General features: G+C 41.8%; 3 protein-coding genes across 8 annotated transcripts in view; 1 reads left to right on the top strand and 2 right to left on the bottom strand.

Moving 5' to 3' along the window:
• mbd2 (methyl-CpG binding domain protein 2) overlaps positions 1-7,903 on the bottom strand; it is a 28,316-nt gene extending 20,413 nt beyond the window's left edge. For 2 of the 3 annotated variants that reach the window (XR_012591592.1, XM_074617397.1), the window contains exons 1-2: positions 7,382-7,903; positions 3,132-3,291 (exon numbers count right to left, since the gene is read on the bottom strand). Coding sequence is in view for 1 of the 3 variants with exons in the window: in XM_074617397.1 (XP_074473498.1) it covers positions 3,132-3,291; positions 7,382-7,497 (276 nt within the window). In the remaining 2 variants the exon portion in view is untranslated. The remainder of the gene's footprint in view (positions 1-3,131; positions 3,292-7,381) is intronic. The other variant, XR_012591593.1, reaches the window with a different exon arrangement.
• Positions 7,904-10,064: 2,161 nt separating this feature from the next.
• On the top strand, positions 10,065-18,522 carry c19h18orf54 (chromosome 19 C18orf54 homolog). 4 transcript variants are annotated; one of them, XM_074617770.1, is made up of 15 exons: positions 10,065-10,202; positions 11,282-11,417; positions 11,877-12,033; positions 12,116-12,283; positions 12,482-12,638; positions 12,726-12,795; positions 12,890-13,094; positions 13,384-13,481; positions 13,655-13,763; positions 13,857-13,949; positions 15,193-15,289; positions 15,613-15,670; positions 15,969-16,148; positions 16,395-16,447; positions 16,739-18,522. In XM_074617770.1, the coding sequence occupies exons 2-15, from the start codon at positions 11,283-11,285 to the stop codon at positions 16,890-16,892; spliced, it is 1,734 nt and encodes a 577-aa protein (XP_074473871.1). In that variant the 5' UTR covers positions 10,065-10,202; position 11,282; the 3' UTR covers positions 16,893-18,522. The 4 variants fall into 4 exon arrangements, with proteins under 4 accessions (XP_074473871.1, XP_074473870.1, XP_074473869.1 ...); XM_074617769.1 differs by having other exon boundaries at positions 16,392-16,447; XM_074617768.1 differs by having other exon boundaries at positions 12,887-13,094.
• Positions 18,523-18,586: 64 nt separating this feature from the next.
• spag16 (sperm associated antigen 16) lies at positions 18,587-21,195 on the bottom strand. The gene is made up of 3 exons (XM_074617771.1): positions 20,152-21,195; positions 19,494-19,598; positions 18,587-19,376 (listed from the first exon to the last, which is right to left on the bottom strand). Exons 1-3 carry the CDS (start codon positions 21,109-21,111, stop codon positions 18,729-18,731), a joined length of 1,713 nt encoding a protein of 570 aa, XP_074473872.1. The 5' UTR covers positions 21,112-21,195; the 3' UTR covers positions 18,587-18,728.
• Between the last annotated feature and the right edge of the window lie 1,041 nt (positions 21,196-22,236).

Raw genomic sequence — 22,236 nt, 5'->3', positions numbered from 1 at the left:
TGTGGGTGTGTGTGTGTGGGTGTGTGTACTGCCAAGTAATGATGTGTGAAGAGCAGCAGCAGAAAGTTACAAACCGTGTCAATACAGCGCGCACACACACGCACACACATTACATTATGTCTGCCCTATTGAAGGATGATGATGTTGGTTGCTTGTATTTTATAAAGCATACCTCAGCAACTACTGGGCTGGTGTTGGGGAGTGATTATTTTAGAATAAAGACTGGGCACAGACATGAGATAGGCCTTTTTTATAGAGGGCATTTTGACATGTGGCAGTAGGAAAAGCATGGGTGAAAGTAAACGAATGAATGATGTTCAAATTACACCTGTGCTTTTTACTCTATGACAAGTCCAGATGTCTACCGTGAAAAAGGGCCTATTGGTATCGATCTTCTCTCAGAAAGAAAAGAGTTTTTCAAATTGTCAAACGGTTCATTTAAACCAGGACTGAAACCAGCCCTACATCAAAGGACGACACAGTTCTGCATGAACTTTCAGTAGGAGTGTGACGTCGCTGTTTCAGCTGCGCGGTAGAAACTAGGAAAGGCAGATATTATACTATCTATGTCTTTGAATTTCCCCTCATTTTCCGAGATTCTTTGGAATCAGTTGCTTTAAAGCAGACGGCAACCTCTGGGTCTGAGGAGTGAAGCCAATGAGGAAGTGCTTGCATTCTTTCTGACAGCCAGCAGGGGGCAACTCTTCTGGTTGCAAAAAGAAGTCTGATTGTATAAAAGTCTATGAGAAAATGAGCCTACTACTCACTTGATTTATTACCTCAGTAAACATTGTAAACATGAGTTTATGGTCTCAATCGCTAGTTTCAAGTCTTCTTCAATACAGCATGATGTTCATGTAGTAAATTATGGTCCCATTTTGAGTCAAATAGATCATAAAGCAGGGGATGCTTCAGGGCGGGGCTACCTTGTGATTGACAACCATTCTACTGTAAATCAGAGCTTCAGTAGTGACGCTTTGGGGCTTTGTCAGTATCATTAGTATTGGAGGAGGATTCCTCCTGTCTGAGTCAGGCTTGGTCCCGTGTGTGTGTGTGAGGAGTGTGTATGTGTGTGTGTGTGTGTGTGTGTGTGTGTGTGTGTGTGTGTGTGTGTGTATGTGTGTGTGTAAGCTGACCAGAGGTTGGATGATCATTCAAATTTAATTAGATTGGAGAACATGCTAATGAGTCCAGTCTGCTCATAGTGAGGTTTGTTCAGAGACGTCGGGAAAATGCAGCTGAAAATGCAGCTGATGGAAGACCTGTGGACAAAGAAATACACTATTATACCAGGGCTGTAGTCATGACCACAGAAGTCCTGCCCAAGACGAGACCAAGACAAGTCTGAGGAAAGTCAGAGTCAAATCACCCAAGAGACCGAGACAACTCAGAGTCAAAATATGCATGAGACAAGTGTGAGTCAAAATGCCCACAGGACTTTTCTCTGTTTTGTGAGCATTTAGCCTCAAACACTGACAAGAGCGGGACGAGTCTGAGTCAAAACACGCTTTAGATCCAGACTAGTCTTAGACAAAACACTGATTAGACCAGGTCAATACACCTACGAGAGAAAGGCAAAACACCCACAGAACAAGCCATGTCCAACATGTCCATGACATTGAGACAAGTCCAAGTCAAAACACCCACAAAAAAGTCTGAGCTACAAAACTGATACTATCAAAACTGATACAAGTCTGAGTCAAAACACCCACAAAACTGAAACAAGTCAGAGTCAAAACATCTACAAAACTGAAAAAAGTCTGAGTCAAAACACCCACAAAACTGAAACAAGTCAGAGTCAAAACACCCACAAAACTGAAACAAGTCCGAGTCAAAACATCTACAAAACTGAAAAAAGTCTGAGTCAAAACACCCACAAAACTGAGACAAGTCAGAGTCAAAACACCCACAAAACTGAAACAAGTCAGAGTCAAAACACCCACAAAACTGAAACAAGTCCGAGTCAAAACACCCACAAAACTGAAACAAGTCAGAGTCAAAACACCCACAAAACTGAAACAAATCCGAGTCAAAACATCTACAAAACTGAAACAAGTCTGAGCTAAAACACCCACAAAACTGAGACAAGTCAGAGTCAAATCACGCACAAAACTGAAACAAATCTGAGTCAAAACACCCAAAAAACTGAAACAAATCCGAGTCAAAACACCCACAAAACTGAAACAAGTCCGAGTCAAAACATCTACAAAACTGAAAAAAGTCTGAGTCAAAACACCCACAAAACTGAGACAAGTCAGAGTCAAAACACCCACAAAACTGAAACAAGTCAGAGTCAAAACACCCACAAAACTGAAACAAGTCCGAGTCAAAACACCCACAAAACTGAAACAAGTCAGAGTCAAAACACCCACAAAACTGAAACAAATCCGAGTCAAAACATCTACAAAACTGAAACAAGTCTGAGCTAAAACACCCACAAAACTGAGACAAGTCAGAGTCAAATCACGCACAAAACTGAAACAAATCTGAGTCAAAACACCCAAAAAACTGAAACAAATCCGAGTCAAAACATCTACAAAACTGAAACAAGTGCGAGTCAAAATGGCCACGAAAGTCTGGGTCAAAGCATCACTGAGACCAAGACAAGTCAGGGTGAGAACACCCAAGAGGCTGAGACGTCCCAGACAAAACACCCAGAAAACAGAGAAAAGTCCTGGTCAAAACACCCACAAGACAGAGACAAGTCCGAATCAAAACAGCCACGAGGCCGAGACGAGTTAGAGTCAAAACACCCACAAGACCATGACAAGTCCAAATCTAAACACCCATGAGCCCGAGACGGAGTCAGAGATAATAAAAAAAGAAAAACGTCTTGAGACTGTTCTTGAGTACTACAGCCCTGGTATTATAGTAGTAGTATATGTACACTGTCACATGAATGATGAGAGCAGAAGACAGACAGTTCAGCAGCCGGTGGACAGGGTTTCACCCACACACATCACACTCTTCCTCGGTGCTGAATGAGTGTTTGTCCACTGACCTGCTGAACTGTCAACCTGTTGCAGGACGAGCTGTGTTAATCTGTTAATCTGATAACACACAACACAACCACAGCACAGCCACAGCCACAGCCACAGCCCTCCCCCACAGCTGTGATCCATCACTGTTACCTTGGCCGAGCTGAGCGGGTCATGTCGGAATCTCTGTTTGTTCTTGTGCAGTTTTCCGGGCATTATCTTCCCCGTCCGGAAGTCGAAACATCCCAGATCCACTGTGTTTCCAAGGTAACGGGACAACTGAGGCTTACTCCTGAACTTCTTCCCTGAAGGACTGAAGGAAGGATGGAAGGAAGGAAGGAAGGAGGGAGGGAGGAAGACAGATAGATAAAGATAGTGTGAATAAAGATATCAATATCTTCATTTTGGACATCCAAAAAAGATAATTTACAGATTTTGTCAGGAATTACAGTTATGTTATCTGACATTGTGACAAGTCAGAAGTGGAGATATCTTGAATTTGAGAATTTGACTTTGGAAGTGTGGTATTATCAGTGGCGATATAATAAATAATAAATAATAATAATTATAGTTAGCCATTGTATGGCTCAATAAGGAAGCTGGTTAATAATTAATAATTGATTTATGGAGAAGGGGTGGGATTAAATAAATTATACTTCTTCTCACTCCTTTTCGAAAATATGTAAATCAAGGCATCAAGTGTTTGACAATTTATTATTTTCTTTTCATTGTATGTAAATACTACTTGTTTCTGACTGTCCACTTGTTGGTATGATCATTCTCTTTTTCTTTATTTTCTTTTTTTTGTATTCTACATGTTCAAAATAAATTTTGAAATGAAAATTAAAAAATTAAAATGAGATATCTGGAATTCATGTTTCACACAGTCCAAACCGAACCGTAGAAATCTGAGCCACTCTATATTAGTGCTAGTTCGACTAGTAATTCATAAACTACTGATGTACATGACACCGCAGAAACAAACATGGCTGCCTCACATCCGTCCCATATAAGCGGTTGCTGTATAACGTTAGGTAACCGGACGCAACCGCCACTAGCACAAAGCATTAGTGACGGAGCTCCTCGGGGGTTGAAGCCGTTATTTTTCTCGTTTTGACAATCTAACTGGTGACAAAACATCGTGCATAAATTACACACTTCTAACGGTCTAAATGTGTAATTGGTCCTCACAAAGATAGAAGTACAAGAGCAGACACACAGTCATTCAGCTGTGTCTGACATGTAGGTCAGCAGCAACAAAGCTAAGATCAGAGGCTGCGTGTGTGTGTGTGTGTGTGTGTGTGTGTGTGTGTGTGTGTGTGTGTGTTTGTGTGTGTGTGTGCATCATATATATTGTGTTTCATCTTGCTCCAGCTCTTTCCTGAAGCTATACGGTTCTTACACGGACTGAAATATTCAAACGGGCTATTTATGGACGTCACTATTCTAAGTGTGAATGAATCAGAACTGAAAGTAAACTGTGGGTTTGAATAAAGTTCCTGATAAACAGCCTGGGTCAAGGATGGAGCCGTCAGAGGCCCCAGCAGGGTGTTACTGCTCTTCCAGTAAGTCGACCTGCTGACTGGTTCCCTTACTGGAACTGATGAGTCACATCACTAAGTAAACTGAAAGTAAAGCCGAGTCTCAGCGCTCCAACCGCTCGTCTCATTCGCGTTAAAGCTTCAGGGTGTGAAGGAGCTCGGGTGTCTCTGACTCTGAGCTGTTAATGTGATCGAAGCTGTGCCTCCACCGCTGCTCCTCAACAGGAAGTGAGCAGACGGCAGCTCTGCGGAGTCACGGCCTCACCGCGCACCTGCACTATAAAAGTGACATCACTTCTTTTGCAATCTTATGCAGCGGTAGTTAACGAAGATACGGAACTACGGCATGGCAATTTCAAAGGGGTCCCTCTGACCTCAGACAGACATGCCCACTTTATGATAATCACATGCAGTTTTGGGGCAAGTCATAGTGAAGTCAGCACACTGACACACTGACAGCTGTAGTTGCCTGTTGGGCTGCAGTTTGCCATGTTATGATTTGAGCTTATTTTTTATGCTAAATGCAGTACCTGTGAGGGTTTCTGGACAATATTTGTCATTATTTTGTGTTGTTAAGGGATTTCCAATAATGAATATATGCATACATTTGAATAAAGCAAGCATTTTTGCCCACTCCATGTTGATAAGAAGAATATTAAATACTCTCCCTTTAAGGTACATTTTGAACAGATACAAAATGTGCGATTAATTTGCGATAAATTGGGAGTAACTATGGACAATCATGTGATTAATCGAAATATTTTAATCGATTGAAAGCCCTACTATAGTTACATCCTGAGGACGTAACTGAAAACCGTTTGCATCTATTCATTTTGAAAGAGCAACAGCCAATGGGGAAACTCCCAACGCTCGACTGACCAATGGTGTAACTTCATCACTCACTCAGAGACAGACGTCACATTTATAGGGCTGGCCCCGCTTTGCTGAAGTACAGCCAAAAAAGGAGGTAAAAAGGAACTAATAAAACAAAGGTATGCAGAATCTGAATATTAGCAGTAGTTGTATTACCAATAAATAAATAAATATATCTAAATGAATTACTTAAAGCTAATACTTCATCTGCATTAAAGCTATAATGCTTATGGTTTGCATCAATTTGCAATAACCATTCAATGTATATATATTCTGTAATGACCTCTCTATAAAGTAGTTTTCATCATGAGTGGCAGGGTCCGCCACTCACAACGCCAATTATTGACTTACTCCTTTATCAAAACAATGTGAGATGCTCTTCATACCATCAATGAGCAGGTTGTTGATTTGATTGATCATCTACGTAATCATTTAGTCCATTATAGTTAAACAATGGACAATTCCATCGCATCTGCTTTTATGTCCATCGCTCACTTTATGCTCCTCTGGGAAGTGGCCGGGCAAAAAAGTTTCATAAATAAATAAGTAAGTAAATAGTTATATTAAACGGCTGTATTGAATACTCAAGTCTGAATGGTTAATCACGGCGTTCTGCAGTCTGTAATTTCTCTATAACAGACCTATGTAAATATATATATATATATAGACCTATGTAAAGCAGACCGTTGCTATGGGCTCAACTCTGATGTCGGACTCTAGCGGACCATTTTTGCGTCAAAATATTGATTTCTTCAGTAAGTAGCCGTGTAATAAGCTGGATAATGTACCGCTAGCGAGTCATTATTGTGAAAGAATCCCCTTCAGGGCGATGACAGACCCCTCTGCTTTGCGTCAGGGTGCAGCATCGCCCTGTCGGGGATTCTTTCACAATAATGACCGGCTCGCTGCACATTATCCCTTACATAATAGTATGCAAATTTATAATATGTTTATTGTTCAACACAGGCCATTCCGGTAGAGACATTAAATATGAGAATGCTGAAATATAGAGTGATATTGTGGTTTTAGCTGACGTGTGTCGCCTCACTGTTTTGAGCGATGCTCGTTCATGTCTATGTAGAGCGAGCAAGCGTGAGCCCGACGCTGACTTTCATTGACTTAACGGCCACATGTGTCGCTGTTAATAGACTGATTCTTACAAACAGTCCCTTTAACAGCGTCACATCCCCATTCCCTATGATCACTCACATAAATAATCTATTATTTTTTTGGTGGGACTCATGATTTAAGTGGTTCAAATCCTAGTTATGACCCTGAATTAACCGTCAGCGTGTTGACAACCACATCCATTGTATAACATTCATATTATTTGTATATTTATGGATTGTTATAGGGTTGTTATTAATACTTATATGTGTGTATTACACCCTGACACAGACACAGAGCCACAGACACGTTTTTTACTGGCGTCCTTATGGTAGGCGACTCGATTACAGTCCAAAATGGCAGAGACGTACAGGTCTGCTGATGCAACGTTTCGATCTGCTCTGTCCGCTGTCTCTCATCCACCGCTGCTGTTTACACAAGCACAGCGTTTTGGCTCAGCGACTAACAGTGCGTTATAATATCGTATCGTATCGAGATCGTGAACCCAATATCGTGTATCGTATCATATCGTGAGCTGAGTGAATCGTCACACCCCTAGTTAATACACCCTGACACAGACACTATTTACAGGAACAGTTTGAACACTACATTATTAATGTTATTTAGTTGTTATTAGGTTGTTATTAATACTTAATATTTGTGTATTACACCCTGAAACAGACACAGAGCCACTCTATACAGGAACATGGCAGTATGAACATAACTTCTGTGACAGTAACTGAGTCATTTGACACTTTCTGATCAACTTTTATCAGCACAAGTGAGTTCAGAACCAGCGATGACAGTCAGTCAGAGTTATATAGGGGCACTAACCACAGGCGGACTGATCGATCACCGAGTGGCTGATCGATCGATGAGTACCTGTAGTAGTAGACGTCGCTCTTCCCGGCGCTCAGTCCGGACTTCCTGATCACTTCTTCCTTCTTCCATCCGGGCGGCAGAGCTGGGCAGTCCATCGTCTTCTTCTTCTCCATCATCACACACTTTATCTTAGCCCTCGATCAGATCAGGCTCCGATAGGACCGATCGATCACCCCGTAAACACCGATCAGGACCCTCCAGACCAGACGAGCGGAGCAGCAGCAGCAGCAGCCCGGGCGGACGGGCGGACTGACGTCACGGACGTTAGTTACGTTAACGGCGGCTCGGCTCTCCCTCCCTTTGCCCCGGCTATATGCTGTTTATTTCGGGTTAAGTTGAAATAAAACAAAGTGTCCCGGTTCAGGAGTGTGAGCTGGGACGGGATGTCCCGGGTTAAAGTGTCTTCAGGTCCGAGTTTAGTTTAATTTATAGCCTAACTACCTAAAGGGAGAGAACCAACGGCTCATCTGATCTGATCTGAACTGAACTGGACCAACGGCAGGCTGTGACGTCTGCGATATCTCACACACACACACACACACACGTACACGCATTCACGCACACGCATTCACACACGGCCTCAGCAGAGATCGTCTATTGTGACAGATGACTGACTCAGTAGTGGTTTCAGAAAAACTTACCCATTAAAGGGCCAGTGTGTAGCAAATTAGATATTGATAATATAATATATTATATTATATTATATAATATTGAGACAAAAAAAGATCGAATTAATTAACATATAGCCTATAAATATATATAAAGTTAGGACTCTCACCAGTAGACTGAGGAACAGTTTTTTCCCCCAGGCCATCAGACTTTTAAATAGATAATTCATACGACACCTTCTCACACAAAAATATATCTTATATTGTATATACTGTATTTGTTCTTAATGTATATGTTCTTAATATGCCTGTATATGTTCTTAATATGCCTTGTACAAAGTATTTCTTATATATGTACATTCATACTTCCTGATATGTATATGTTCTTTATATGCCTTGTACAAAGTATTTCCTTTTAGAATTGTAATATAACTTATTATTTTAATGGAGCTTCCCAGCAAAAAGCATTTCACACGATTGTACCTGTATAACCGGCGTGACAATAAACATCTTGAATCTTGAATCTTGAATCTTGAAGTTATATAAAAATGTAGACTGGTCAATTATTCATACAAAATATAAATAATATATTAATTAAGGAATACAGTAGCCTACCACAAATCTGACTTTTCAAACAGTTGCAAACCAGCTTTCTAATTTGGTACCAAATTACATGTTAGGTACATGTAGGCGTACATGTACATTTTTCTTTTCATGGTGATGGTTCTCTGATGTGACAGTGTCTGTTGTGTTTCTGGTGCCTGGATTTTGAGGCGGAGTGATCACTCGCTGCTTTCTTTCCCTACACCTCTCTGTTTCAATCCCCCCAGTGACGTCACAGGCTCTGGGTTAAAGGGGCCTGCAGCACCCATGAGCACTGGAGGGAGGGACCTTGGAGAGTGGAAGTGGTCATCTTGGTGGAAGTCTTGAATTGTTATCTGACGCAAATTCGTTTTAATGCCACTAATAAGGACTAATAAAGGAATATCTTATCTTATCTTCTCTCTTTAACGCATTAACACAACTTGCGGTTTTTAGGTTGTAGTGGGCTCAGTTTTAAAGTTAGAGTGAAGATACTGGCATCATATGAAACCTGGTACCAACCATGCCATGCAAAGGAGGCTAAATAGCGCTCCAAATTTACGTTAAATTTTGGTGAGGAAAAACTGGCATAGCCATTTTCAAAGGGGTCCCTTGAACTCTGACCTCAAGATATGTGAATGTAAATGGGTTCTTGGGTACCAACGAGTCTCCCCTTTACAGATATGCCCACTTTATGATAATCACATGCAGTTTGGGGCAAGTCATAGTCAAGTCAGTACACTGACACACTGACAGCTGTTGTTTCTTGTTGGGCCTGAGTTTGCCATTTTGTGATTTGAGCATATTATTTTATGCTAAATACAGTACCTGTGAGGGTTTCTGGACAATATTTGTCATTGTTTTGTGTTGTTAATTGATTTCCAGTAATAAATATATACATACATTTGCATAAAGCAAACATATTTGCCCACTCCCATGTTGATAAGAGTATTAAATACTTGACAAATCTCCCTTTAAGGTACATTTTGAACAGATCAAAAATGTGTCATTAATTTGCGATGAATCACAATTAACTATGGACAATCATGCAATTAATCACAATTAAATATCTTAATCAAGTGACAGTCCTAGTTTTTTGTTTCTTTTTTGAAGCAGAAGACAATCATTCATTAATTTTTCCTACTGAAAAGAATTATGATTGTCATTAATTATTGACTGTGCCGGAACAGTTTTTTTTTAATAGATATGGTATAATTTTTCAACATGTAATGCTATAAAACTCAAGTTTTTCTTTTGCCAACCAGATGTAATTGATATCAATAAAGCCTTATGTACACTGAAACAGTATGCCTATTATATCAAAATTCACTATGGACAACTACAATCATTCTCTCACTGGGCTTTGAGTACAAACCACCACCAGAGTGCGACATGACTCTTCTAGACTCCATCTGGAATCCACGTGCAGCTGTCCAGTAGGTGGCGGTAATACACCTCTGAGCTGGTTCTGCCAACCGCCAATAAAAACCAACGAAGAAGAAAAAGGTAAACAAAGTTTGCTAAAGTTAGCTTCACCCGGGAGTCTTGAATCTTCTGTTGATCAGCTGTTACTGCTCTCAGAGAGGCTGAACACGAGATATACTGACAAGGAAACATTCTGGAGTGAAACTGTAAGTTGATTATGTTTCATTTAATACAGATTCACTAATTTAATATGAACATTTTGATTCAAATTCCTGTTTTTACCCTGGAAGTGCTGCTAAGTTTACTATTAACTACCTAGTTAACTTCTGAGACGTTGTCATATCTAGTTAAGACAGCACAGCTGTAAAAGGTCTTATAAACACTATATATACACTTTAAACTTATTTAAACGCTTGCTAATTTCTGAATGAATGTTTGCTTTGTTGTTTTGGTTCTTGTATAGCTAGCTAACGTTAGTTAATGGCTAGACTAATGCCAAGTTAACTAAGATAAGATAAGATAAGATAAGATGAACCTTTATTAATCCCCGGAGGGAAATTCAGGTGTCAAAGCAGCAACTTCAGCAAACAGAGTGAAACACAGGAGAGGTAAAGGTATATTAATAGAGATATAAAAGATACAGAGTGAATGGGTGAACATAGTGTATGCAGTCCGTCAATTAATGAATGTAATGTGTACATATGTGCAGTCCATAAAGTGGTATATAGGATGTATAGTGTAAAGTAAGTGTAAAGTGCGAGGGGGGATGTGTGTGTGGCTGAAGGTGTTAGAAAAAAAGTTTTTCTAACATTAAAACAAGACGAACAAACGTGCCAAAGTCACTTGACAACCCCAACACACTGACTCGTATTGTCAGTTCATGTTTAGCTAGATTAGGTTAAGATCAATGAGTGTGTCTGAATTTCAACCATAATATCCAAATTATTGATAGGAAAATCTGAAAGATGCTTTTCACTCTCTTGGCTACACCGAAATCTGTGGTCCATCAGTCGTGGGATCACAGATTTTGATAGCTTGTGACCCCACAGACCTATAGATAATAGGGTCACTACTGTGTCCTAACACACAAGCAAATGAAGAAAATATCTTAACATATTTGCTTACATTTTGGTTTTGTTTTATTTCTAAAAGCTGATTGTGGAAAAAAGAATATACATAGCCACCCATGGATTTAGATTTTAAATACACGCTTCTCTCTAACATCACACCATGTTTTCCTTTGTGATTTATAACATCAGAATGTACTTTTTTTTGTTTTTGTCAGCATGGAGTCCAGCAGCTTGGTCGGTGACTGTCTGTCTCCCGAGTCAACGGTGACCTCCCTGCTGTCCAGCTCAGGTCACCTGAGGAGCAGCCTGCTGGCGCCTCAGCACAACACCACCTTCAGTTACAGAGAAAAGGTTTACTTCACTTCTCCTGTTTCTCCTAGGCGTCTGTTTTCTACAGCAGTAGTGGGGGTGTGAAGGAAATCTGTCCGTCTCTTTCCTCTGTCCTGTTATGAGCCAATTCAGCTCACCTGACAAACAACAATGTCACTCTTTTACACACTAACATGGAAGTTAGCTCCTCAGAGTTCAAATGGTAGATTGTAGATGGAAGTTCTGCTCTGGCTTTTAGATAAAGAAAGAAAGATCGAAGGAGGCAGTTACCATTTAAACGTCTGTTAATTTCTGAATGATTTCAGTGCTTCAAATTAAAAGCTCTCCAGCTGCTTCGCAGTAAAAGCGCTCCACTAGTCTTTCTGATGTCAGTGATAAAATTCAAGACACGCTGTTGGCTGAAAAGATTTTTATGGTGCTGGGCTTACTGAAATAAATCAGTCATGCTTATTGATTGATTGATGGATTGATTGATTGCAGAACTATGACTCAGCCTCGGCGGCACTGGACGCCTACATTACAGACTTTGAGAGGAGTCGTCAGAACAGCGCTTCGTCGACGGGAAGGCTGGTTCTGCCACACAGTCCGCCCTCCACGCAGAGCAGACCCAGAGTGAGCACGCTCAGAAACAAAGATGGTAGGTCACCACATTCATCAAGTAAACAAGTCTGTATCAGTTTATCTGTATGTTATTGTCCTCATGTGTATTTGTCTCGCAGTTCTCCGGGAGCGTTTGACCGACAGGGAGCTGGACTACCTGAACCTCCCCGTCAGCTCTCTCCATCACCGTGCCAACCGAGACAGACTCTCAATGACGACAGACGAGATGCTGTCTCTCCCTTTTGACGGCTCGATGCCTGTCACTCACACCTCCGCCTTCATCCAAGGTCTATAAACGCATCACCCACACCTCTGACTTCATCTTAAGTCTCTAAACGCAGGGTTTCTGCCAGAAAAGTTAATTTGTTTGTACGCAACGAACAACACATTGAGCATGAACGCCTTTGTGCGTGCTTGTAGCTGTATAAACCAACCTTCAGTCTGCGTGTCTCAGTTCTTCTGACTCGTCTTATCTGCTGATCCAGGTCTCCTGTCCCAGTCTGGAGCCTCCCAGCCCTGCTTCTCCTCCTCCAGACCAGCACACAGAACCTGGGACAGACTCGGCAGCAGCCGTGGCGCCCCGCAACTAAACCACCACCACCAACACCACCCTAATCCAACCAGGATGCCCAGGAACTCCAGGTTCATGCTGTTGCCACTTATCTGTCTCATTTGGGATGTTTTCGGTAAGATCACATTTGACCTTTCACCTTTCGTTACTTTCTCCAGATGCAGAGAAAGACCAGGGGCAGCCATGTTGAATCCAGATGTTGACATCTCCTCATTCAGCTGCTATAGGGTGACTATTATTCACATTTTTGTTAGCGTTTTTGGATCAGATTGTTAGCAGGATTGTAGTGAATCTCATTGTTCCATCTTTCGGTCTCCAGCAGTCTGCACACAGAGCAGCAAGGTCAGAGTGGGCAGACCCGTCTTCGTCCCTCCACCTCCCTCACTGGCTCACCAGTAACAAGAGTGACATGAACTGTTCTGGAATCACCAGTGTGCCGGACCTAAAGTACCCAGCCTGGATCCAACGTTGTGATCTCACCGAGCTGCCGCTGTCGCCCACAGAGTCAGAGCTCTGGGATGACCACGGTACAACACACAGCACCAACCAGGGTCTATGGTTCAGTTCCCTCCGTGTTACTGAACCCACTTGGCACTACAGCATCACTGCTTCATCTATTTTGCAAAAAGTATAAATATGAGAGTTTCAAAACAAAAATGGTTCAGAAGCTTTCAGTTTCATCATCAAAAACAGTTTGTTTTCTTAACAAACCATAATAATAATTTAACCGTGAAAAAAAAAAAAGTTATTAGGAGTCTGATGTAGAATATTTTTAGCATCAAACAATCATTCTGCTTTTTGGTGTTGCTCTTCCAGGTGCTCTTCCAGGTGTTCTTCCACCTGCGGCTTCCAGAGGAGCTCCATCCTGGGTAGCAGAGCTGGAGGAGGATGATCCCGACCGGACTCCTGCACAGGTGAGAGAACTCAATCCAGCTGCATCCGAACTTTCAGTTTGATCAGTCAGCAGCTCATGTTGTCTGCTAAACTGTGTCCAACCTGAAAAGGATGGCAGAATGGTTCTGAGTTGAGAAAAAGTGTTCCATGCCCAATTAGTTTAGTGATTATCTGTGTGTGTGTGTGTCATCAGGGTGACAGCCAGCAGTCTCTCCGAGATCTGAGGCTTCAGTTTGCTGAACAGATTTCACTACTCGCTACAGAGAGAAACAGCTCTGACATCATGGGCACTCTGTTCAGAGGTAAAAAGACAAATTGTTGATGTAAAACTACATGAAATGTGTGTTATATACCAATAATTATGTTTTTGCTGTTTGTGTTTTTCCTCCTGTCAGACAACAGGATTGAGTCTCTGATCCAGAAGGCGGATCGGGTGTTGAGCAGTCTGTCTCAGAGTTCTGGAGAAGCAGAGAGGCTTGCAGATCCAGGTGAGACCAGGACTCAACCCAAGACACAAGGTTTCTCACTTTCTCCTCCTACTGTTGTAGGCGGCGAAGCAAATGTTAATGAGTTGGCACCAAATTAACATACACACAGCTCAGATGACACAGCTCTGTCCTGAATGATGTTATTCAGGACAGTATGAAGGTTTTGCAGGTTTGCAGCATTACATTTTCATATATACAAATGACTCGTTGAATAAATAAATATATCATTAGATGTTACAAAAATAATATTAAAAATAAATGTAGCCATTAATTAATGGACAAAATGTGACATAAATTGATATTTCAGTTTTCATTTGCTTCTTTATTTATTTGTCTTTGTATTAATTCCCTTATTAATTTACTCTTCTCTGTTTAATTTTCCCTTTTATTTCTTTATGTATTTATTTTTATTAATTTCTAAACATATTTATTTATTTTTGCATTTATTTTTTAATTTATTCATTTATTTTTGCATTAATTTTTTATTTATGTATAAATTTCTACATACATTTTTTATTTATGTATTTATGCACAATTTTCCCTTTGCATTTCACCCCCGATTTATTTCCCCAAACTTATTTATTTATATATTCTTTTCTTTATACATATCTTTACACATTTCTTTATGCATTTCTGCCTCATTATGCAAATGAGGGGGCTTACACCATAGCTAGGGAGCCTACGCATGTAGCTTACTTGGCCAAAGTGCATCTCCTCAAACAGTGAGGCTACATCTATGGAGATACCACATGGAGATTGCAAAAGCTATGATTGGCCAGTATGAGCTGTGTGTGTTTTCATCTACCTGTTTCTGATGCTTGTAGAGGTCGTTGACAGCAAGGAGAAGGTTGAAGAAAGGCTCAGTAATCTCATTATTTTTAGTCACACACATCTAGCATTGGAAAGCCCTTTCAACCACAAACCTTCCCATTTTCACTCAATATTACAGTGAATAAAATAATGTAAACATGATATAACTGTGAAGCAGCAGGGAGTCTTAAACTGTAGCAGCTGAGGGCAGGATACATACACAGATGTGTCTGTTAGCTTTGTGTCTTGTTGCTTGATGCAGGTTTGTTTGTGTCTAAATGTGACAATTATTGTTATTTTTTCCACAATCAGAGAGACTGGAACAGTGAAATCTTTATCTATAACATCATCACTGCATCAAAGAGGTTCATCACATGTTGTGTCCACGCGGTGCTGCGTTGTTCCTATTGAATACCTGTTGTTGTTGTTACAGTCATCAGTCCTACTGATTGTGTTGAAGAAGCTGTCAGTCCAGTGAAAACCGAGGAGTTGCTGCGCTGTTCTTCCTCACACTGTCATCCATTCACTCGGTAAGACTTAAGGCCTTTCTCAAACCGCCCCCCTTCATCCTCTCCCTACCTACTTTCACTCTGTTTGTGCATTTGCGTGGAGGGTCTGTCATATTAAGTGGAGTGAATGTAATGAGTCTGCCAGTTCACTGCCCACACTGTTACTTATGTAGCTTATTAGTAGTGCTGTGTATAACAGTTGCCGCTTGATACGAAACCATGCTTACGAAACGTTCTGACAGTTTCTGTTTCCGTTGGAAAGAGGGAAGTTTGTCCCACAGCTTGTTCTGATGCACCCTGACTAAACACACTTAATGATATGTGATGGTATGTTGAACCTGCAGGGACTCGGCAGCAGCAGCAGGGGGCATCGCAGAGGCTCTGATTGACAGAGGAGCTCAGGTAAGTGTCAGGCTGTCCTGTTTCACTCTTCACCTTTCACTGATCCACTGCAGCAACTCCATTCTTAACTTTCACTACACTACTACTACTGAGTTCCTGCAGTGGAAGAGGCCTATATAGTATGTCACCACCAAGCTGCAGGGCTATGGTTAACCTGTGCAGTAGCATAATCCACATCTGTAAACGTAGCAAAAGTTATGCGTTTTAAAACAAAACCATATTAGTGTGAATTTAGCCTAAATGACCCTCTGACATATCCAGGATCACAGCGCCCCCTTCTGTCTGCTGTCTCTCCCAGGCTCGGGGCTCCGTTCTCCATAGAAGCGACATGTTTCAGCAGCCTGGACCAGTGGAGGCTCTGAAGCAGATGCTGTTCAGGCTGCAGGCAGTGGAGACAGAGCTTCAGCGAAAACAACAGGCATCAGTAACTCCAACACTCGCTGCCGGGCCGCAGACAGAGGAGGCTCCAGTGAAGCAGGTATGAACAGTCACAGTTCCCGTGGTCTAGTGTTAAAAAAGTTAACAAAAATCGCAATAAATTGTAATATCGAATCACAATACATAACGAATCGGCACCCAAGTATCGTGATAGTATCGAATCTACTACAAGTCGCATTTTGTTGTGCAACCCTGTGTTGTAGAACCTTGTAACCTTGTATTGTTACATGCTTTGTATGTAGGCAATGTTAACAAGTCTCATGGAGTTGTGTTTGTGTTGCAGAAGCCTGAAGTTGAAGAAGAGCTGGAGAGTTTTCCTATTGGACCGTCACTACAGAGGTAACTGACACTGAGCACAATATACATCTGAGCAGATTGGCACTACATTTTATTCAGCCTTAGCTGTGTTTTGGCTATACTGCTAAAATAAGACATTACTGTATAGGCTACCTGCTAAACATCTGCACTACTATTTTGTGACAGGATAACTTCAAAACTTGGTTGGTGATTCAATTCAAGTGCATAAATCTACTGTGTGTAAAGCCATACGATTAGTCACACTATTGTTATGTCAGCACTCACTGTTGTTAATTTGCACGCAATATTTTTGATGAATATTTCCATCCGCAGAGCTATGCATCACCTGAACCGTCTCAAAGTGCTGGTGGAAGAACCCAGAGAGAAACGCACAGATGAAGAAGAAGAAGAGAAGGACGAAGATGAAGGACGCTACTCCTCTTCTTCTGCTGACGGACTCAACAGCGCTCAGCAGAAACCCTTCTGAAGTGAAAGGCCTGTTTACCAGAGCAAGGGACGTCCTGTCAGCATCGCCGTCAGTCAGTGTTCTCTCTTTCCTCTGCTCTGTCACGTCCAGCGGCAACAGGAAACAGCAGATGATTCTGGATGAGGTCTGCTTTGGATATGTATTTTAGATGAAAAGGTGCCATTCATCTGAACACTAACACAGCACAGACTCATTCGGCAGTTCATGAAGTGTGTGTTGAAGTTAGGCGATGTTAAGGACAATCACACTCAATGTGAGAGAAGAAACGACTGGACAGACAAAATATCTACATCTCTCTACATACTACAAGCATCTGTTCAGCTGTTGAGACTCTCAAAGTATCAAGTATTGATATGTGAATGTGCCAATATGAATGGGGGATACAAGGTCTAGTTGTTTGTTACTGCACTGAAAATGTGGATTTAATGATAAATCGTTCTATCGGTAGTCAGGCGAGCAGTGAGCAGGAGATAGCAGTGTTCCAATGCTAGCTGGAAACAATTAATATGCATTAGCATGTTAGCATGCTATCAAGCAAACATGCAAAATAATAAACCTCAGCATGTTAAAATGTGGTAACATGTCAACTTACTTCATTGTAACTTGCTAAATGTCACCCATTTAACATCCAGAGCTGTTAACATGGATGTTAACATGCTAACTGGAGCATGTTAAAATACTAATGTTAACATGTCAACTGTAACTGTAGCCATATTAACATGTTAACATTAGATTTCAACGTTACCATATTATAGTGCTAAATGTTACATGTTCATGTTAGCATGTTGCCACGCTAAACGGTAAATCTTACATGCTAAACCTCAGCATGTTAACATGCTACACATTAGTTACCGTATCATAATGCTAAATGTTACCTGCTCAAGTTTAGCATATTCCCACGCTAAAAAGTAAAATGTTAACATGTTAAACGTCACATGCTAAACCTCGACAACAAGGATGTTGTGATCTTTGTTACTATACACTTTTATTTATTTAGACAAAGTTCTTTATTTAACACTGATGTAATGAGCACATTTTGTTAAATGAAATTTTATTCCTCAAACTACAGTATAGAAAAAAATTCAGTTTTGATATTTGTATAGAATTGTACAGTTATTGCACTGGTGTCAATATCCAAAGTTTTCAAATGATACTCAGCCCTACTATATGTTGGCCTGCTAACATGCTATAATTAACACATCACCACTTAGCTTTAAGCTCAAAGCAGAGCCGGGACCTTTGTGGGTGAAGTATTCCTTTAAGATGATTACAGCCTCACCGTGGTGTGCCTACAAATATTTAACTTTATGAACTCACTCTGTCTCTGTATGATTTGGACAGGAAACAGAGAATCACATCATTGATCCATTAGTATTTTTATTCACATTTTTATCTGTCAGCTGATGAAGACAGACTGTCAGTGTTTTCTCTCTCGCCTCACAGTCGGAACCATTAAAGTGCCAAATCAGCGTTCAGGCAGACAGGTTGACCTGAACATGGAAAGATATTTGTTTTGATCCGTTGAACACAAAGTGCTTTTATTTCCATGCAACAGGCCTCCAGCTGGTCTGTCTGAGATGGTTTTGTCCTCAAACAGCTCACATTAAAACATATCTTATTTTACTATCTTCATGGCGTCCGCTCATTTTTTATTTTTATTAAGGATCATTTGGACATTAACCCGCCAAAGAGTTTATTTTCTGCAATAATCCAAAAGCCAACGGAACAATCCCGTTGTCTTTTTGTTGAGGCAACCAGGGCGATGCTCACTTCCTAGTTGGCCCATCTGATCGTCATCTAAAGCATCATCAGCTGCTTTCACTCCAGTTTTTCATTTCACGCCCAGATGTTAATCATGCCATCACTCCCTGCTGACATCACAGTCTCCCCACTGTGGTCGAACGTCACGCTCTGCACGCCATCGCTGTGTCCCGACAGGCTGCTCGCCACGCAGGAATCCACCTCCACCACTCTGACCAGACCGTCGGTGCAGGCGACAGCCAGCGTTTTCCCTGATGGGCTGAACGCCACCTGGTTGGCTGCCAGTGGCCCGGCATCTACCGTGGCCATCGCCAACGCAGGTCTCCTGATGTCCCACAGGTTGATGACGCCACATGAGTCACAGGAGGCCAGGACGTCGCCTGACGGGTTAAAGGTGGCGTGGTTGCAGGGGTGCTGGTGTCCGTGGAAGGAAGAGGTGCAGACACCCAGCCTGGCATCCCACATGGCGAGGGTTTTGTCAGCTGAGCAGGTGAGGAGGAGGTTGGAGAAGGGCAGGAAGCAGACGCTGTTGACGGAGGCAGTGTGGCGACGCAGTGTGAGGCGGCAGCGCTGGCTGTTCAGGTCCCACAGCTTGGCGGTTTTGTCAGCGGAGCAGGAAGCCAGGAAGTAACCACACGTGTGGAAGGTGCAGCCCCAGGTGGGATGGCTGTGACCGGGCAGTGTCAACACGCAGCAGCCACGAGAGAAATCCCAGAGCCGCACCTGCAGGAGGAACAATCAAAGAGTTTACCATAGAAGATCAGGAAATAATGCTGGGTTGCACTTTAACCTGTCAGCCACCTGTATACTGTTGCGGTGGTGTATTGAAGATGAACTTACCATAGAGTCTCCACTGGTTGTTGCCAGTTTTGTTCCATCAGGGTGAAAGCTGCAGCCAGACAGCCAATCAGAGTGACCCTCACCTGTCAGCACCATCTCACCAGCCTGGCAACCCACATTACATGACATTACTTTTCAGTTAGGGGTGTCAAAGTTAACGCAATAATAACAACGTGTTAATGCAAATTTGTTTTAACGGCACTAATTGTTGTAGCGGACTCAGTTTTAAAGCTACACTGACTAAAGATACTGACATCATATGAAACTAGAAAACATAAGGAATCCATTGGAACCATGTCATACTAACTTGTTGAGAAGGAGGTTAAATAACACTCCAAACTTACGCAAAATGTTGGCGAGGAAAAGCTGGCATGGCCATTTTCAAAGGAGTTCCTTGACCTCTGACCTCAAGATATGTGAATGTAAATGGGTTCTATGGCTACCCACGAGTCTCCCCTTTACAGACAGCCCTAATTTCAATACATCCGGCAATCAAAAAATGATTCTATTGACTTGTTTCTTCTTTTTCGTGTAGTATGTCATCCTGCTTTATCTCAGTTTGTTTGTCAGTTTCATATGTCATCTCATCTCATTTCATGTGTGATTCTATCTCATGTCATCTCTCTCAGATTTGAATACATGAGCGTCTTCCTCTCACCTTCTCTCCGTTGCGTTGCAGCGCCCACAGCCTCCAGCTGCGGTCATCGCTGGCGGAGGCGAGGATCAGCTTTCGTGGATGGAGGTCAATGCAGCTGATGGGAAGCTTATGGGCTCTGATGGAGTAGGAAAGGCTGAAGGAGCTGGGGCTTTTCCATTTCTGAAGGGTGATGGTCTGAGGGTTCACCAGCCTGCTGCAGACAGGGAACTCTGTGTCCTTTGGGTGTCTGGCGCTTTTTGCTGGCGATTCATCAGCACTGTTGCTCCTTTTGGTGCTTCTCTCTTTCTTGATTTGGGATTTTTCCTGATTCAGTGTTGTGTTCTGAGCTCGGTCCTGTTTTAAACTGATATGCATTTTCTGCCTCAGAGCTGCTTGATATTTGTCCTCCAGCTGTCTCAGTGCCGGCTCGTAGGATTCCAGGTGTTTCTTCATCTGTTTGAGGTCCTCGATCAGCCTGTTTTTGTGCTCGGCGACTCGTCGGTACTGCAGCCGGTGGAAATCCCTCTCCCTCTGCATCCTCACCATGCCTTCCCCTGCCACCAGAACGTCCTGTCTGAGCAGGTCCCTCTCTCTGCGGACCGTCTCCAGCTCGCTCTGGAGGAGCTGCCTATGTGTGAGAGCATCAGGAATGAACAGGACGCCCGTCGCTGCCATCTTCAGAGTTTCAGTCAGGAGTTTCTGTGCCGAGCCGTACCACTCTGCCTCAAAGCTGTTCAGAGTCCGGCTCAGACCGGCCCTCCGGAGGAAGTTCCTCATGAAATCATCCACTGCTTCTGGGATTTTGGGGACAATTTGTAGTTTTGGTGGTCTGGGTGTTCTTCTGGAAGCAGTGGAGGAAGCAGCCTCCCTCATCAGCTCTTCATAGTCCTCCTCCTCAACACTCCTCTCCTCCTCCTCTTCCTCCTCTAAGATAACCTCCTTGTTTTCCTCCTCTGCTCTTTCTTTTCTTCTTGCTGACATTTTGTCTCCTCTGTCTCTGAGCTTCTTGTGTACATGTTGCCATGGTAACTGTGCTCAGAGCGACTGGGTTCTACCTTCACGCTGTTGTTTACTGTTACCATAGCAACTATGACACCTCTGCTGTTTTATTTTGTTTTTTTTATCCAAAATATGTTTTGTAAATTATCATGTATATAAAGATATCTAGTGTTTAAAATATGTAATTGTATTGTGCTTTGTTAATTGCAGGTATTTCTTAATGTTTTCACTTTTTTTTTAATCTACTTTAAAGTGGTACACAGTATTTTACATGAATGAAAACTGCTTAAACTTTTTTTCCCCTGTATTTGAACTCCAAAATATATAAATAGATGAATAAATTGATTGATAGTAATGAATGCTATTTCCATATTATATGAATACCTATATATATTTTATATATTGACTATGACTTGCCCCCAAACTGCATGTGATTATCATAAAGTGGGCGTGTCTGTAAAGGGGAGACTCGTGGGTACCCATAGAACCCATTTTCATTCACATATCTTGAGGTCAGAGGTCAAGGGACCCCTTTGAAAATGGCCATGCCAGTTTTTCCTCACCAAAATTTAGCATAAGTTTGGAGCGTTATTTAACCTCCTTCTCAACAAGCTAGTATGACATGGTTGATACCAATGGATTCATCAGGTTTTTTAGTTTCATTATGATGCCAGTATCTTCACTCTAGCTTTAAAACTGCTGCAACCTCTGAAAGATCGATTTATTTGATTGTTTTATTGCGTCATCTTTGACAGACCAAATATTTAGAACCCATAAGTAACAGTGATGTTGAACAACACACATATTACAACCATACACTGTTAAAATGTCCGATACTTAGTAATCCTTTCACAAAGAGTTTGGTTTTTCCGCTTCAGTACCGCTGCAGATCTGCTCTTTCACAAATCCTAAAATCCCCCTCAAAAATCACATATTTTGCCTTTGTAGTGCATATTTCAAATGTCAAACACTCCCCTCCACTCACTTTGGATTATTATCTGGCATAGAAGAATTTGCAGGTACAGTATGTAATGCTGCAGATTCAGAGCTACACAAACACAATGGATGTCCTTCACACTGTCCTCATTAATCCACAGTATCCTGTGA

Source organism: Sebastes fasciatus, chromosome 19 (assembly GCF_043250625.1).
Source record: "Sebastes fasciatus isolate fSebFas1 chromosome 19, fSebFas1.pri, whole genome shotgun sequence".
NCBI classification, from domain to species: Eukaryota; Metazoa; Chordata; class Actinopteri; order Perciformes; family Sebastidae; genus Sebastes; species Sebastes fasciatus.
This window is presented reverse-complemented; position numbering and strand designations above follow the sequence as displayed.

What these genes read in the sequence shown, in the direction of transcription:
- c19h18orf54 (XM_074617767.1), top strand. Translation starts at nt 11,283, where the DNA reads ATGGAGTCCAGCAGCTTGGTCGGTGACTGTCTGTCTCCCGAGTCAACG. An exon ending in AGGATGCCCAGGAACTCCAG is followed by an intron (nt 12,639 to 12,725) that starts GTTCATGCTGTT and finishes TACTTTCTCCAG; the next exon opens with ATGCAGAGAAAGACCAGGGG. An exon ending in AGGAGGCTCCAGTGAAGCAG is followed by an intron (nt 16,149 to 16,391) that starts GTATGAACAGTC and finishes TTTGTGTTGCAG; the next exon opens with AAGCCTGAAGTTGAAGAAGA.
- spag16 (XM_074617771.1), bottom strand. Translation starts at nt 21,111, where the DNA reads ATGTCAGCAAGAAGAAAAGAAAGAGCAGAGGAGGAAAACAAGGAGGTT. An exon ending in TGCAACGCAACGGAGAGAAG is followed by an intron (nt 19,599 to 20,151) that starts GTGAGAGGAAGA and finishes GTGGGTTGCCAG; the next exon opens with GCTGGTGAGATGGTGCTGAC. An exon ending in CAACCAGTGGAGACTCTATG is followed by an intron (nt 19,377 to 19,493) that starts GTAAGTTCATCT and finishes TTCCTCCTGCAG; the next exon opens with GTGCGGCTCTGGGATTTCTC.